Source organism: Tetrao urogallus (assembly GCF_951394365.1).
Source record: "Tetrao urogallus genome assembly, chromosome: 5".
Lineage (NCBI taxonomy): Eukaryota > Metazoa > Chordata > Aves > Galliformes > Phasianidae > Tetrao > Tetrao urogallus.
In genome coordinates this window covers 52,049,745-52,066,132 of record NC_136818.1, presented here as the reverse complement: position 1 = coordinate 52,066,132, position 16,388 = coordinate 52,049,745, and the positions used below count along the sequence as shown (strand labels likewise).

At 41.9% G+C, this 16,388-nt stretch overlaps 1 protein-coding gene across 1 annotated transcript in view; it reads right to left on the bottom strand.

Annotated features, from left to right (window-relative positions):
- ARMH3 (armadillo like helical domain containing 3) overlaps positions 1 to 16,186 on the bottom strand; it is a gene marked incomplete at both ends in the record, with an annotated part of 105,467 nt that extends 89,281 nt beyond the window's left edge. Inside the window, 13 exons of the mRNA XM_079535312.1 lie at positions 722 to 815; positions 3,583 to 3,658; positions 4,086 to 4,132; positions 4,730 to 4,790; positions 6,465 to 6,508; positions 7,512 to 7,568; positions 12,623 to 12,709; positions 13,400 to 13,474; positions 13,818 to 13,910; positions 14,291 to 14,398; positions 15,306 to 15,452; positions 15,588 to 15,644; positions 16,085 to 16,186. Coding sequence (XP_079391438.1) covers positions 722 to 815; positions 3,583 to 3,658; positions 4,086 to 4,132; positions 4,730 to 4,790; positions 6,465 to 6,508; positions 7,512 to 7,568; positions 12,623 to 12,709; positions 13,400 to 13,474; positions 13,818 to 13,910; positions 14,291 to 14,398; positions 15,306 to 15,452; positions 15,588 to 15,644; positions 16,085 to 16,186 — 1,048 coding nt within the window. The remainder of the gene's footprint in view (positions 1 to 721; positions 816 to 3,582; positions 3,659 to 4,085; positions 4,133 to 4,729; positions 4,791 to 6,464; positions 6,509 to 7,511; positions 7,569 to 12,622; positions 12,710 to 13,399; positions 13,475 to 13,817; positions 13,911 to 14,290; positions 14,399 to 15,305; positions 15,453 to 15,587; positions 15,645 to 16,084) is intronic.
- Positions 16,187 to 16,388: the final 202 nt, after the last annotated feature.

Sequence of the window (16,388 nt, the reverse complement as noted above, 5' to 3'; positions counted from 1 at the left end):
AAACATTACCAAATTATGCTGTATTCAAAGTGACTCTATTCTTCCTCTGAATTCTTTCTTCAGATCTATGCCATTAGAGTAGGTGGCCATTTGATTTCTTCTCTTAAACTGGACTGCAACTATCCATAATAAACAAGAAGGGTTTTATTCTCAATTATTTTGAAGTACATTTATTTGGGCACATAACATCTCATTTAGATCTCAGCACAAGCAGTCATTTACAAACCCTGAGAGATGAAAGACAACGAGAGGGAGGGATATCTCAACTCCTGGGTTGGATTCAAATCCCAGTTAATTCAAAGCTGGGGACAAGTGCATTAATGGCAATCTGCGACCGTCTGTAAATCTGCTCCAATGGCAAATAACCCCAGGCAGAGAACCTGACACTAGAAATACTCAAAAGCAAAAGCCTATGTAGGATAACTAACAGGTTGGGTGTGCCTTCATGCAGATACGGGGACAACACTGTTTTCAGAAGGAACACCAACACAACCTCATTAAGAAACACACAAGGCAAAATAGAAACTACGCTAAACATCTTTCAAACAATTTAAATCATGCCAAATAATATTTCTTGCTTGTGTTCCTGGGGCAGATCTCCCCGGGAAGAGAACACCAGGTTACATCTGCACCAGACAGACCTCATTAGTTGCTATCTTGAGGAAGAGCTTTGCCAGCTATTGTTAATTGTCCATCCCCAGGATATCATTACATTTCTTACCATCCGAAGAAGGTGGGGTGGTTCCAAGTGGAGTGACAGGCGTTGTTGGAATTGGACTTGTTGGCGCTGTCATCAGCCCCATCTCAGGATGGCTCTAACAGAAAACAAATCCCAAACATACACAGGTTAATAGCTTCCCTGTGGCTAAGTCACATGGATCACTGCTTGTACTGTTCCACGCTCTCACACAACAGACACATCTTCAGTGAAATCTCAGGAAACTTCAAACTCTCCTCAGACAAGGAAAGCTGCACTTTACAACCTTGGATATCTACAACTGAACAGTAAATCAATTAATTTACTCAGCAAAACACACAAATATATCACAAAGCAGTAGCTGTCCCCAACAGACAGACAACGTGCCTTTCTCCAGCACAGAAGGGGAAAAGGCAAGCAGAAGCCTACACTGTTTACAGCTTCTCATCACGCCAAAGCCAACCCAAGGGTGTGTATTTGAAGTCTTCCTCTACAATCCTTTTATTTCTCTTCCTAAAAGCAAATTCTTCTACCCCCTTGCCCTCCACCTGCTCATATTCAAAGATGATGACAATTTATTTCTTTGTTTCTCCCTGTAAAGCTCAGACACCGGAGGAAAAGAGCGCGTAACATAAAGAACACTACCATTATTGATCCTCTCTGCTTCCATCAGTCAGTTACTCAGTCCATTTTATTTTTGCTAATAGTTGCCTACCTAATTACTGCTTTGACTTTACTCTTCGTAAGCTCCCAGCTCCATCCAAAGATGGCAATCTGCCACGCTATTTTAAGTCTGCCTGCCAAGCAGAGCGTCCATTTCATAGGGCAAGTTTTACATAAATGTATCATCTGCCTTAATACATCATCACAATTTCAAAAAGGAAAGGGATATAGAACTACTGGTTTGACATTAGTTCTTTCTTCACAAGTGGACAGCCTCCACACTGCCCTTGAATATCTCATTTTATGAGCTACCATAAATACACGTATTTTATGGGAAGCACAGACATATACTACAACAGTTAAAGGCAATTGTAAATTACATGTACTAATTGAAAATTTAAGATCCAGCTTATCATTGAAAATCTTACATAAAACATGCTTGCTTTCATATGTTTTGCTACGGTGTTTACCTTCCCTTTCCCAAAAATTAACTGTCAGTTAAGAGATAATAGTGCCACCTAGCAGCAAAAACTGAGGACCAACAAGCTGGTAAACACAAGAGCAATTAACACTTCAGGCATCATCACAGCTATACCTCAGCTCTTCCTATGAGCTCTTATTGGAGCAGGTAGTCATTCACACAGTCCCTCTTTCAGCAGTGGATGCAAACAAGAGCTCATCACTCATCAGCTTCCATGAAGTTTCTCAAAAGTCAGTATGCCCTACCTTGACCTCTCTTAAAAGAGGGATTACAGGCAATTCACCCAAGAACAACATTAGAACCAAACTTCAATCAGGTACACTAAACAGTGGCTGCTTCAGCTACCCCTTTCACAAATAACTAGCTTATTTTTTCACTATTAATGCAAGAGCTTTTACGCCAGCTGCTCTTTTCCCATTCTCCTCTTATCCCTCTTCTCCCTCAGGGATATCCTGGCCACATACAGGCCTGAATTGGTATTACACAACTAGAAGCAGAAGTCTCTCAGAGGCAGCTGGAATGAACCCTGCAAAAAGCAAACAACTTGAGAGAATTAACCAGCCCCACAACAGAAGCTTTCTAAAGAGTTCATAGTTCTGCCTATCAGTCTTCTGCCATCAACAGAAGCCAGGAGCTCCCCAGAGGCCCACTCCCTCCTTTGTGCCATGTGTCTAGCTAGTAGCATACTACACAGAGTGACAGAATCACAGGGGGTGGAAGACACTTGAAGAATCGAGTCCAAGCCCCCTGTTACAGCAGGTTCCCTACAATTGGCCACACAGGCAGGTGCCCAGATGGGTCTTGAATATCTCCACAGAAGGAGACTCTACAGCTTCTCCAGGCAGTCTGTTCCAGTGTTCCATCAGCCTTACTTCAAAGTTCCTCTGCATGCATTGCTGCACTCTGATGAGTTGAAGTAGCTGGGGAAAGGCCTTAACTTTTTTTCCCCCTCACAGATTACTAGTAGTACTTGAAAAAAACAAAATTACTATACTAAACTGTAATGCCTTCTCAGATTCATCAAGTCATTCCTACAGCCAGCCACAACACCATCATCAGATCAGACAGACTCAGTATTTCTCCCTCATGGTGACTGTCTTTGCAAATTCATATACCAATTGAAAAAAGCATCCAGAGGTCTGCGTTCAGAGGTACAGGGCAGCCCCCACTGCTTCTCAGAACACTGCTATAGCTCTGCATCCTCACCATGAAAAGCACAAGGAGAAGTGCTCTGTTGTGACAGCAGTCATTGATGACTTCCTAAGTGAAGGATACCTACACAAACAACAACTTGTGGTATGTGCACATCCAGACAGAAAAATTAATCCAGCTTGGAGCCGATCAGCTTCTTCCCCTCATCTCTAATTTATCATGTGTATGAACTGCTCCAATAGCAGCACTCTTACTGCCACAGTCAACTCACTGCATCCTCCTGATGGCAGTATCACAAACTCTACACAGTTCTTCCATTCAGTGGGAAAAATGGCTCCTAGCACAAGCTGTGCCCTCAACACTTGAAGCATTTTCTGGCAAGGCAGGAAGCATCTCCTAGAAATAAATCCAGTCCCTGGTTTGTTTTTCATCTTTTGCGCCCATCTGCATCTGTGGAAGAACCCAGAGGGGGAAAACAAAAACAAAAACACAACCGAAACTTCTCTTTTCACCAATTCAATTACTGAACTTCTTAATTTCAAAAGACATTTAATAGAAAGAAAAAGGCAAACATAGTACTGAAACTCACTTGTGCCAGAACTGTAATGAAGTTCCGGTTTAAGTGGACAGCTTCATAGAGGGCCAGAAGGATTGCTTCATTAGTTCTGTGGAAAGGACACAGACAAGAGCACAGTTAATTAAGGGCTAACTCCAGATGAGAATCCTGAGAGCAAGGCTTCTGAAAGAATATTTTTTTCCCAATCATTTTAAGCTCTGCCCCTGCAATCCACTATTTTTCATTATTAGCAGTACTGAGCAGTGCACAAATACATCTATTTTTAGATTTCAACTACAGTCACTGCTCTTCTCCTGCAGAACGGCTTCCTTGTTACTCACTCTCAAGCAATGTTTTCGTCTTTAAAGCCCTTTCTTTTCAGGGTAGAGGTCTGCACAGACACAACACACCCTGGTATTTACCACTTGCCCCTTTTATTTGTTTTGTTCCATTGAAACAGTTCCATGATGGGGAAGATCACGTTGATCAGAGCAGTGAATTGTCACTCATTGTGCAAATAACATCTGTACACTTACTGCACTGATATCTTCTCATCAGCATCTGCTATGAACATGCTGCCCACCTATGGAGAGAAAAAGTATAGCAGAGGAGGAATTTTTGAAAGCTATTGAACAGCATGAGGGAAGACACAGATTTAACTAAGCCTGGAATGCCCTGTGAGATATGTTCTCATCCACAGCACAAATGCAGCTTACATTCCAAAACCAATGAAATACAAATTGGGAAAGTTCCACAAAGGACAGAACAGGATGATCATATACATTTTTTGTTCTTCTGCAGCTGCCCAATGCTTAATCTGTCAAGTCACAGAAAAAACTGTGTATTTTAAATCCCAACCTTGATTAGCCTGTGGTTCTATGAGAGGACAACAGATCACTTCCTGCCAGTGCGCCCCAAAGCATAGCAGTTCTACCCACATCACTCCTGACAGACAGCTGTCATCACTGAACTGCCCTTATTTTTGAAAGCACTTTCTCATCCAGACAGCAATGTGCTCCTCAGGATACAGTTACCTCAGTTGTATTTGGTTTAGATCATATCAGTGCATCCTTCCTACAGAAGAACATTCCAAGCTGAGTTTTTGGAAACTCTCACCCACCTGCTGAACTTCCAGGAAGTCCTTGTTTTAAGAATAGAACAACACTGCATCCTTGCTTACCATATTAGTTAGGGCTGAGAAGAATCCACTCTGGTGCTCCTCTTCTTTATCTTTGTATTGCCTGAACAAAGAAATCAGGATGAAGCTTCAAGCTTAAAAAGGTAACTACAGTTTTCTTCTTTAAATCCCCACATCACAACTTTATCTGATCAGGATGCAGGTGGGAGAAAGTTCCAACATTCAAAACTCCTTTTTAAGAAGCCAGTAAAAGAGGAGGAGAGGATATGAAAATATCTGCAAACTGTTTAAAGTGAGGGTGCTGAAAGATATGACTCTGAACTGCTATACAGGATACATCCAGTCTGGTCTAACACTAGGGGTGTATCAAGTGACTTCACAAATCCTGTCTTGAACTAACCACACAGAACAACAGCCTGTAACTACAGGGTACTTTCCTTTCAATTATCAGCAGCTAGAGTAAACCACACTTTATCACCACGGCCAGGAGAACCCATGAAGACCATGAGACTGGTTCACGGCCCAATCCTGTCGGATCCTGTATTCATCTCCCAAAAGACGACAGGTTGAAAGGTGGTTCAAATGAACCGCTCTGCTGACAGCTGTCTGTTCCCACCTGCCTTACTTCCAGGACACATTAGAAAGCACAAGGATGTTCCTGAACAGTCTAATAAACATGACAGCATAAGCAAGGGTCAGACCATGCACACAGATGTGGTCCAGAAACATGACAGCAGCCACCACCCATGGCAGGAGGCCCTTGACTAGGACTGACTTTGGAACAAGAAGCCAACAAACAGGTTGGACATCTCAAATTTAAGCTCTTTGCTTCAGGTGACATTGAAATGGGCTAGCAGAGCTCACACGGCCATTTGTTCTGTCTTTCATAAAGGAATCCAATTACACATTCTGCATCATGCAAAGAAAACAATTCTAAAACTCCAGAAAGGGGAAAGAAAGATAAGCAAACAAACCACAGCCCAAGACAACATGTCAGAATAAAAGAAGGTGAGTGAATGTAAAACAAAAAATGTTTAATATATTTTTAATATATGGTTAATATGTTTAATATATTTACATGATTTGTTCACTTGCATCATCTTGTGGGTATATCTGCAACAGTGTACATCCAAATGGAATTAAAACAACTTCCTGGATACTTTTAGAATTCTTCTGCCCCCAAAAAAACTTAGGGTTACTCAGGTAAAACTGCTATGTGTTACAATTTTCTGAAGATATTTTTTCTTAGGAAAACTTTGGATTGGATACTTTGTATTGTTACTTATTAAAGCGACTTTGGGAACGTGCCATCCCTCCTCCTGGCTTCCTGGCTCTTTTCTCAGGAGTTCCTGCTGCCCAGCATTTGCAAGAGTAAACATTACCTCTGATCTGGCACGTGAACAGCCCTGGATAGATCTGCTTGTAGAGCAGTTTTCAGTTAAATAAGACAAGTCCCCAGCAAATGATTTATCTTTTGTCCTGGGCCATAAGATTTTACACAAAGTTCATAGAGGTAAAATCCATGACAGGAAAAATATACAGTAGAAATCTTCCCCTTCAGCAATATCTGTCCTGAAGCATATCAGCACAGCTGGTACAGATGTATTTATACTTGCAATGACAACAACTGAGCACAAGTACCTCAAAGCATGAAACTATTCCCTGCCTCTGCAGCCGCACCAGGACTGGTAAGGGACTGATAAGTTTACTCATAAAAGTATGTTGAAATGGAATGCAATTCACATGCATTTGAAAACAAGAGATGTTAATGTTTTACCTGTTGTACTCTGATAAAGCCTGGGCAATTACAAGTCCCATTCCCTGCAAAAAGAGTTTTAAAAAGTTTATATTACAAATTGTAATGCAGGAAAACAAACACTGAACACACATTAGCACCCCTGCCCCCAAAGATACCACAGTATGATGCTAAGAATTCCCCCTGCAGCTGCTTGAATTAATAAGATACACTTATACAACAAAAGCACAGCCTAAAAAAAAAAAAAAAAAAAAAAAAAAAAAAAAAAGGCACCAAAATTTAAAGTTGAATATCTATTTATCTAAGTTCAGAGGAGAAAGTTTATTCTCCTTGGGCCACCAGGCACACCTCACTCAAGAAAACTCAGTGTGGCAACAACTCCAGAAGGAAGTGTGTGTTAGGGAAAAGATACCCAAAGGTTCAAAACAAAGGCCATAAGCACTAATGACCTTGTCATTTCTTGTCAACAGCCTCCACCACTCCACAGTTACTGGTCCTCCTTCTCTGACAAGCTAATTAAATCAACTCAAAATAGTTGCTCTCATCCTTCAGTTAGCACAGAGTTCACTTTTACTTCATGCCTGAAGGAAAGTTTGCAAGTCCACATCTCTCCTAGCCGGTAGTGCACTGACATTTTGTATCGAGGCTTAAGTACAAAACTTAGGCAGCATCTACAATGTAAAGCATGACTGGTAACTCTTGATTTGGGAGCTACAGTAAATGAGTGGAGGACTTGTAGAAATTGGGTAACACAGCACTCCAGAGCAGATGCTCTTTGGCAAAGGAACATACAGGCATTTAACAAATGTCTCACAGACCTACCTTAGGATGTTCTTCGCTACCTAGTCTTTTAACCACCCTCATCATTCAACTGACGAACAAACTGCCCAAATCCAGAGTCACCTGACATACGGTAGTGAAGTTCGGGCAGAAACCCATCATACTGCTGCTCTTTGCAGCAGCACTGCTCTCAGATCCTCTTTGCACCAGACATTAAGACAGCATTTGTTAACCTCTCAGATGGAAAAGCATCCCCAGCAGCACCAAATAATTAAGACAAATACTCACGTTGAGCGTGGCCTCATCATCTACGATAGAGAGCTTCACAATGTAAGGATTCACTGACTACTCAGCAGCAGGAGAGAAGAAAGAAAGCAAACTGGTTTTAAGTTTAGCATTCACAGGAAAAGAAACCATTGCTATCATCTTCCAAAGGTTACCTACCCACCTGGGAAGAATTTCCCTCCCATCTCACAAAGCAGAATGCACACAAAGCACCAGAAGTCACATTGCATGGTATGGCTGCTATGCCTTCTCCTTACCTGCTCAGCCAGACAGGCTGCTGATTTCATTGAGAAGAGATGGAGTCTCTGCTCCTTTGCTAGCTGGACTGTCATCACTGAAAGTGGAACAGCTGCCCTGACAGCCTGTTATCAGTGACACACACACGCAGCAGGCACAAGCAGTGAAGCTGGGACACAACATCCCTGTCCTGATATCTCTCTTCTGCAACACCTCACAAAGATTGCTTAAAGGAAGGAGGACTCAGGAAGGCATGACAACATTACAGACTCGTCTGCTGCAGGGTTAGAGCACAACACTTAACAGCTTATACCACCGAGAGCCAGAAGTCTCTGGAGAATATCAATTCCTTGAACTAAGCTGAACAAAGCACACAGCCTCCATCTATAAAGATAAGGTGTAATAATTTAGGGAGCATTTTAGATTAGCAATGTACATTTGTTTTTCTTTGTGTCAGTGCAAAGTTAACAAGGTTGACTTGGAACTAGGACAGAGAAGAAAAGATTGTCTGTGCAGTAAGTCCAAAATGAATGGGATGAGCAAAGCACAAAACATGCACCAGATAGAGCCTTACAAGTTAAGCAGTTATCTGACTATTAGGCTCAAGGCTTAACAGAAGGTTAAAAATCAGGCTGATCAGAAAACAACACAGTCACAATTATTCTGTGCTTTGGGAGAATCAGATTTTCTCTCTGGTCCAGGGAAAAAACTGATCAGAAGACCTCAAAGCTCAGTCTGTCACAGCCTGCACTATCTGCTACCTCAGAAAATAACACAAAAATCACACAGAACCCATTTGTGCATGAAGCACACAAAGAGATTTCCTAGAAGCTGGAGGAGAGGCTCCTATCGAGTAACAATATACGCTGCTTTCTGTGCAACCACAATCTTCTGCCACTTAGAATATGTCAATAAACCAGAAGCAAAATTCAAAAATGTGTAGCTAAAATACAGCTTCATTCTTTCAAATACATCTTAGTTTTGCTAATTTTGATCATTATGTTGTTCTCATTATACCATGAAGAGAAACTCAGGCCAAGCCTCTCCATCCCACAGCTCACAGAAGCTCGGTCAGAAGATCGGTCAACCTGTGATTCATGACCAATAAAAGCAACAAAGTTCTTCCAGACAACAGACAGCAGGGCTATGGCGAGTTAGGGGCTGTGGGGTTTTCCAGATTCCCAGATAAGCAAACTGGAAGATACCGCACTGACCAATACAAACAGGCTGCCCTGAGGCCTCAACATACATTCTGTACCATCACAGAGCGGACAGTGAGCAGGATCCTTGTCATCCCCAGCCTGTGAACAGCTCCTCATGCTCCCACTGCCCTCAGCTCCCCAAGATGTGTGCTACATGTCATCTACCTAACAGCCAGTCATTTCAAACAGTTACTTCCTGCTCATCTGTGATGAGCTTCAAGCACCCTTAAGCCCTTCCCCCCATATTGCCTGCCTGCTTCCAATCCTGTTATCTCAGTTTCCTTAGCTTTCTTCTCACCGGGAATTACTGCAAAATATTTGGAAGTCTAAATTACACCTGCCACTCAGCAATGCGTGCAAACACACAACAGCCTTGAAGAGGGGCTGATAAGCACCTTGAAAACTCTAGAGTGTGTCAATGAAGTGGTGACACGAACTTAAAAACTCTGCCTCCAGAAAGAAAATGATAACATGATCCTCATCTCTTCAGAGAACACACTGCCACCAAAGCGTAAACACTGTAATACTAAGGTCTTCTCTTCAGTGATAAGGTACAAACTCCTGGAATGCAGGAGTACTCAAGATGTCCTCTATGAGCTCACCACCACTAGGCGCCAATAAGCTCAAAGCAAAGAAGGTGGAAGCTGGAGGAGATGATTACCAAGTAATTTCTAAAAGATAAGCCAGTTAAAACCAGATCAGAACCATAATCCCCAAGCAAGGCATGTCATACAAATTGAGAGCTATGTGAAGAAGCACACAGATGTGGCAGAGGGAGCTAGATCTTCCCTGTAACTCTAATGCATCTCAAGCTCTGGCACAAACCTAGAGGAAGCAAATCTTTGGTAAGAAAATAAAGCAGAAAAATAAATTAAATTTAAAAAAAACATTCAAGCTACCCACATACAATCTCTAGTTAGATGCTTAACTTTTTCTCATGTCTGTAACACAAATGAAGCCAGAGTCCACTTGATTATCCCCTGCAGGATTTTCCCCCTGAACATTCATTAGGGATGATTCAGCAGCTTTGCCTCCAGCGCTGATGAGGCCATCTCCTCTGCAGGCAAGGCATCTTGCAGGGAACTGGAGCTTGAAAAATGACTCTTTTTGTTAAAGAGATACATTCAAAATCATTCAAGTTCTGAAAGGACTTTTATTTCAATAATTTCATGACTCCAGTATTTTTAAGTCTCTTCAGCAACTGCTGGAATCACAGAATTGCAGGGGCTGGAAAGGACCTCTAGAGATCACTGAGTCCAGCAAAGCAGGCCCCCTACAGCAGACGACTATATCAAGGCAACTAAACATGAAGGGCTGTCTGATACACTATAGCAAACAGACAATACAGAAAGAAACAAAATGTTTTCACTCCTTTCTTTTCAGTTCTGTCTTTGGATGGACACAATACACAATTCAACTGGAAAAAAATTAGCACCTAGATGTAATCTAGGAATCAATCTGTTGAAAAGTCACTGTTTGAGTTATGTTTTACATTGCTATTCTAGCAGACATCTCTTACAACGCTGAGAGAAGGACACAGTGAAGTACTCTTTGATGCAGTGTTTCCTCTGCTTGGCATCCTTTTGAGCAGTTAGCTTCACCATTTCCCAATGTAGTCAACAATTTAATGCTCCTTTCATGCTTCTCTCACATAGCATCAAGGAAAAAAATTTTCTCTGAGATAGGGAATAGGATCATTAAACCAAAAAATACAGCTGAAGAGTACAAAGTTGTCACAAGTTTTGAGAATGATTAGGTTTCAGATCAGTGACATGTCTTTAAAAGTCCCGTGTAAAGACACACAATTTTTACTCCTAGAACAGAAGCTACTGAGAAGTTACCAAGATCACAGCTACGCTGGTAATGAAGACGTGGACGAATATTCCCCAGGCAATTGGAAGGGAAACTAGAAAATTATGACCATGTTATTACAGGCATCGCTTACAGTGTGCGACACTTCTAAGAGGCAGTGATAGGCAACTGCCAGATAAAACCCTTAGCTGAGTTGGTTTCCACCTTACCAGACAAAATAGTGAAGCTGATTTTTCCCTCACCCCACATCTGCCTTAGCTTGGACTGGTTTGTTGTCTTTTTGGTTCCTTTTGTAAACATCAGCACAAACCATTTGCTTTGGTTGTACAGTTTGAAGTCATCTAGAACAACAATTTAGCAGCAATGGACCCCAACATTACATGCCTCAAAAAGTTACTGCAAAGAGCAGAGGACAGCTCTTATGTACTCACAGCACTCTGCCTTACTCAGGAGATAAACTATAGCACACAGGGAACTTCTCACGGATGGGATGAGACAGGTCTACCTCTTTTGACCTGAATGTGTAAATGAATACGCCATAATTAATGAGGAAAGAAGTTACTTAGTATGGGTAGGTTGCAGTTGGACTTGATGATCTTGAAGGTCTTTTCCAACCTGAGCAATTCCATGATTCTGTGATTCTATACTTTGCTCAGAGGACAAGTTAAGTAGGTAAGATCTTGGACAGATGTAGCAGTCCCAATTTCAATTCACTTTTCCAGCTGCAGGTGCAAAAACTGCAGTGAGAGCCCTGCTCTTCCCACTCTGTCCTCATCAGTATTGTTACATCAGATTGTTCTCACGGCCCTGTGCTGAAACCAAACTGCACGCTCCTGCTCCATGTTACCATGGCACAGGTTGAACAGTTTGTAGTTCTGGATTCAGACAACACCCACAGGAATGGGAAATTAACAGGAATTGCCTTGTCACTGAGAGTACTCTGTGCTCTCACCTTTTCTCTAAGTCTAACCATAATTCAAAGTGAGCTCCATTACAAAATCGCACAGGTTCCCCCTCCTCAATTTTTCAACCAAGGAGAGGATATTCCAGAACTTTTCCACATTTTCTACCCTCAACCTACTCAGAGTAAAATATTGCTAATTGCAGGAGTGCAGGGGGTGTGGTAAGGAAGAAATAGAGACCAATCATTCAAGCATCACTCCTGCAAACAAAAGCAAATGCCAACTAGGTGTTTTTTGACATTTGAAGTGTTTCTTTTCAAAGTGATAAGCAGAGCAAAAAAAGCAGGGTGGAATATGTCACAAAGTAGCACAACCAGTTGCTAAAAGTAAAGATGAGTAAAGCTTCTCAGAGAAGAATCAGGCAAAGGAGTCAGATTTCTCCTGGAAATGCTACCGCTCTGATGTTTCAGTTCATTCTTTGGTCACATCTTCAGCATGTCTTCTGGGGATCTACATTCCCTCAGTCTGATAGTCAGGTTCTGAATCACAAATTCAGTCTGAAGCCTAAGGTGACTGACAACCAATTTTACTTTGGAGATAATATATAAGCAGTGTCACATGTGAAGAGGCAAGCACGCAAGTTGTGCACAACACAAACTCTTACAATCTTCCCTAGAATGCCATCAAAAAGGAAATGAGCACCTCCTAGGTAGTTTCTCATGCATGCACAAAACAAACTGTATCTTAAATACACTTGATCATACACACACACATCAGAGGCAGATACAATTAGCATAATAGGACTGCCTCACAAAGTTTCCACAACTAGCAATAAAATGGTAGCAATAAAAGCTACCATCTCTATTGTTAAAAAATGTACTCTAGGCCTTCTTAATAATCCAGAGGCCAGGACAAAATAACTGAGAGAAGAGAGATTTCTGTTACCCAGTAGAACACTTACCTCATACTTTCTGTAGTTGACCAGCAAAGCAAGCAGGACAACAGCATCATAGCCGTGCTCCCTGCGACTAAGTGGGCTGGACAGAATCTGAAATAAAGACTTCCATTATTCTTTTCAGGCCTGCTTCAGGAAGCTTGCAGCGACTCTGAGAACACACATAGCTGTAAAATACGTACAAGAGCAAATTATATCCTAAAGAGGATATTTATGACTTAGGGAGTGTCAGTGCTTCTGAGAAACATTGCACAGAGGGAAGCTTACTTGTCACAGGCAGAATGTATGCAGGCTTTCTGGGCAAAAAGCAAATACATTTCTCAACACCACTGGACATTTCAGTGCAACTATGACATCCTGTGTTTTCCCAAATCCAGCTTCAGTTGTAAAAGGTATAATTTATCAAAGAGCAGAAAAAAACTCCATACATCCAGACTGCCTTTTGAATTGTTTCCCAAGTAAAGGAAGCTTCTGCAAAATTAGCCCATAAATCCATTCAGCTTCCAAGGATAAATGACTCAAGTGAAAATGCCTTAAATGCTCAGCAGTGACTAAGAACAGCAGACTGAAGTAAGGAGCCATAGATTCTAATTATTTATTTTATTTACTCTAAATAATTATTTTTTACCTATTCACCACGCTATGAACAGAAGCAGCACGCACTGCCAAGTTACCTATGCTGCACTGAAAGGGCTGAAAAGCAAACGTAAGACTGAAAAAAAAAAAAAAAAAAAAAAATACATGGAAGAAGAGCTCCTGCAGTAGATGGAAAAAAGCCCTTACCTGTAATATAGCTTCAAATATGCTGTTAATCATCACGTACTCCAGGATGGTGTTCTGGCTTATGTTATCTGTCACCTAAGTACAAACACGAGTTAAAATCTCAAAGCCTCCCATGATGCTCTAGCTGCCTCTGGCAGACAGCAGGGACAGCAGCATTATACTGCCAGACTGACACATTTATTCAGAATCTCTCACTTAGTCAGCAAGTCAAGGGTGTGCTGAGCACTACAGCCAGACACGAGGGGAAATCTGCCCTGTCTTCTACTGCTGTCATTTCTGGCAAAAAAAACGACCCACAGACTGAGCACCCCATTTCCTCTGCAGATTGATGCAAGACAGCTGCATGATAGCACTATCAGCAACTGAAAAAGTCTGCTGTGCTGGAGGCAGAGGGGGAAAAAGCAGAGCCTTTATCTACCGTCACCAAGCAGAGGAGTAGCTTCAGACACAAGCTTTTCAGGCTTTCAGAACCTTCTGCACAGAGCAGTGAGTCCAAGCTCTCCATCAGATTCTAAAAAAAAGAACAGTCGTGCAAATTTGAATTAATATTTAAAACTATTTAAAATATTTCTTATAAATCTGAGATTCAAGAATAGCAACACAAAGCTGTGTTATTCCAAAAGTCAGCAACTGAACCATGTCCTGGTTTAAGCTGGGACGTAACTACTGTATGCACACACAGCTGTACACCACAGACTATATTAACACCACTGCTTCTCATTTCTGCTTTATGTTAACTACATTTTTATGCCCACAAACATAACATCATGATCATTCTCCAAGTCCTGCCTAGATGCACAAGGGGCTTTTGAATACACACCCGTCTACAAAACACTGCCCCTGCAACACGGCTCCTGTGCAAAGCGTTTCTCTGCATAGGCAAGGCCTCACCTTCATACAAAGCTCTGCCTTATCAAATCCCACAAGCATGTTGATGATGTCAAACCCAGAAGTAGATTTGTTCTTCTGATGGACACCCCGAATCAATGCACACAAAGTCTGCAAACAAAATATTCAGAGGATAAGATGTAAGGCAACACCTACAACTCCATAACATAACTTGCCCAACAGCCCTCTCAGAGCACTAGCAAAACAGCAACATTTATACAAATAGATCAGCCTAGAAACAGCTGTGTTTGCTATATACCCTCCACCTCTGCTGTTTCTAAGGAATATACGTTGGATTCTGAGAACTCAGGAAAGAAAACAATTAGAGAAGAATGTATTTGTCCACATCTTTCCTGTCCGATGCCCTTTACAGACTTCCCAAATCTGAAATTTATATTCTGCACTTCTATAATTGAGAGCAGCTGGGATGAATGCGTTCACCAAACTGTCAAGAATCAGCTTGGGAACTAATAACAGTAAACGTCGAGACTGAGGAGGATAGTCTCCCATGCAGGGCAAGTGCTGGTAAAGAACAGCAGCTTCTTGCTCTGGGTGATGATTCTCCACAGCTTCCAACTAGAAGTGTCCAGCACGGCCAGTTTCCCTATAAATTTGACATCAAATTCTCCATTGTTTTATTTTAATTTTGACCCATAAGGAAATTAATAAGGAGGGCAAAATGAAGGACAAAGGAGAAGACAGACAAAGCTACACAAAGTATTCCTGAGCCCCCAGATGATAGCTGGTAGAGAGAACAAACCCCTCCCGCCCACTCCATTGCCACCTATTTATTCTGCAGCACCAGATCCTCTTGAATTCTGAAACAAGCTCTTGTTCCTCAAACACCACAGAGACTATGAGCATGTGTAACCTCCACAAACCAGACGTAGCAACTGCTTTGTAGACACCATTTCTCCTCACAACTGAAGTAGTGCGAACAAGATGCTTGATACCAGAGGCAAACATATTGCCTCATCAGAAGCAGAAGAGAGTACTTCCCATCTCTCAGCTGTGGTACCTGTAGTGCATTGACCACTCTGATTGGGTGCTCCTCACCCAGTGCCTGGATGCAGTGCTGAAACAAGCAATTGATGTTATCTTTTATCTTCATCAACTCTTCCCCATCCAGAGCCTCCAGCTTGCCTTCCAGATATTCCAGGTTGACCTGTCAGGTTAAGGAGCAGATCGTGCACGTTACACAACTGCTGACACTTTAGGAAAGCAAGTCTTTGCATTGACAGTCTGCTAGCTCATAGGCAGAACAGCAGCAGCAAATCAGAGGATGTTCAGTTCCTGTTACCTTCATGAGAAACAGCTCCTCCCAAAACCTAGGGTTGCTTTTACTGGGGTCCTCTGTCTGAAAGAGAAAGGAACAGCCAATGAGAGCAAACAATAACAAATCATTCAGGCAGAATTTGAACAAAATCACTACCACAAGTAGGTCAGAGCCATTGGATGACCAAATGGTCTAACAGTACAGTGTACTGTCTACAGAGATTCTCAGAAACAGAATAGCAAACAGAAGCAGCTCTCATTTGAGATGTTTCTGTGTATTTTCTGGATTATTTTTGAGAAACACTTGAGAAGCCATGATGTCACACAGATAACAAGTGGTCCTGGCAGACATCAGGATAAATTGACATTAAGGAAGAGAGCAGATTACAGAGTTCTGCATGACAGCAGGAGAACTTGAAGTGCGTGCCTATGCTGTACAATTCTTACATGGGAAAAGAATCCAGCAGGCAGAGCCCTCAGCACAAACTACATAAAACTTACTAGAAGTGCCCTGGTCCTTACCGTGAAAATCTCATCATACATCAGCACAACCTTCTCTTTCAGTGGCTTCTTGGAGGCTGAAGATTTCCGGAGCAGCCCACCTTTCTTCTCTGTTTGGGCCATGTTGGACTCCCTGAAGAGATCAAGAGACCAAGGGGAAAAGGAAAAAAAGAAAAAAGTTAAAGAACCTTGAACTTTCTTCAAGGGATACCGAGCCTGCTTCTGCCATGAAAGACGTCTTCACTACACTAATAAACTCTCACAAGCTGGAAGCAGGAGCTTTAATAAATATCCTTGATAAGAAATCAGACCAGAAGTCCCATCC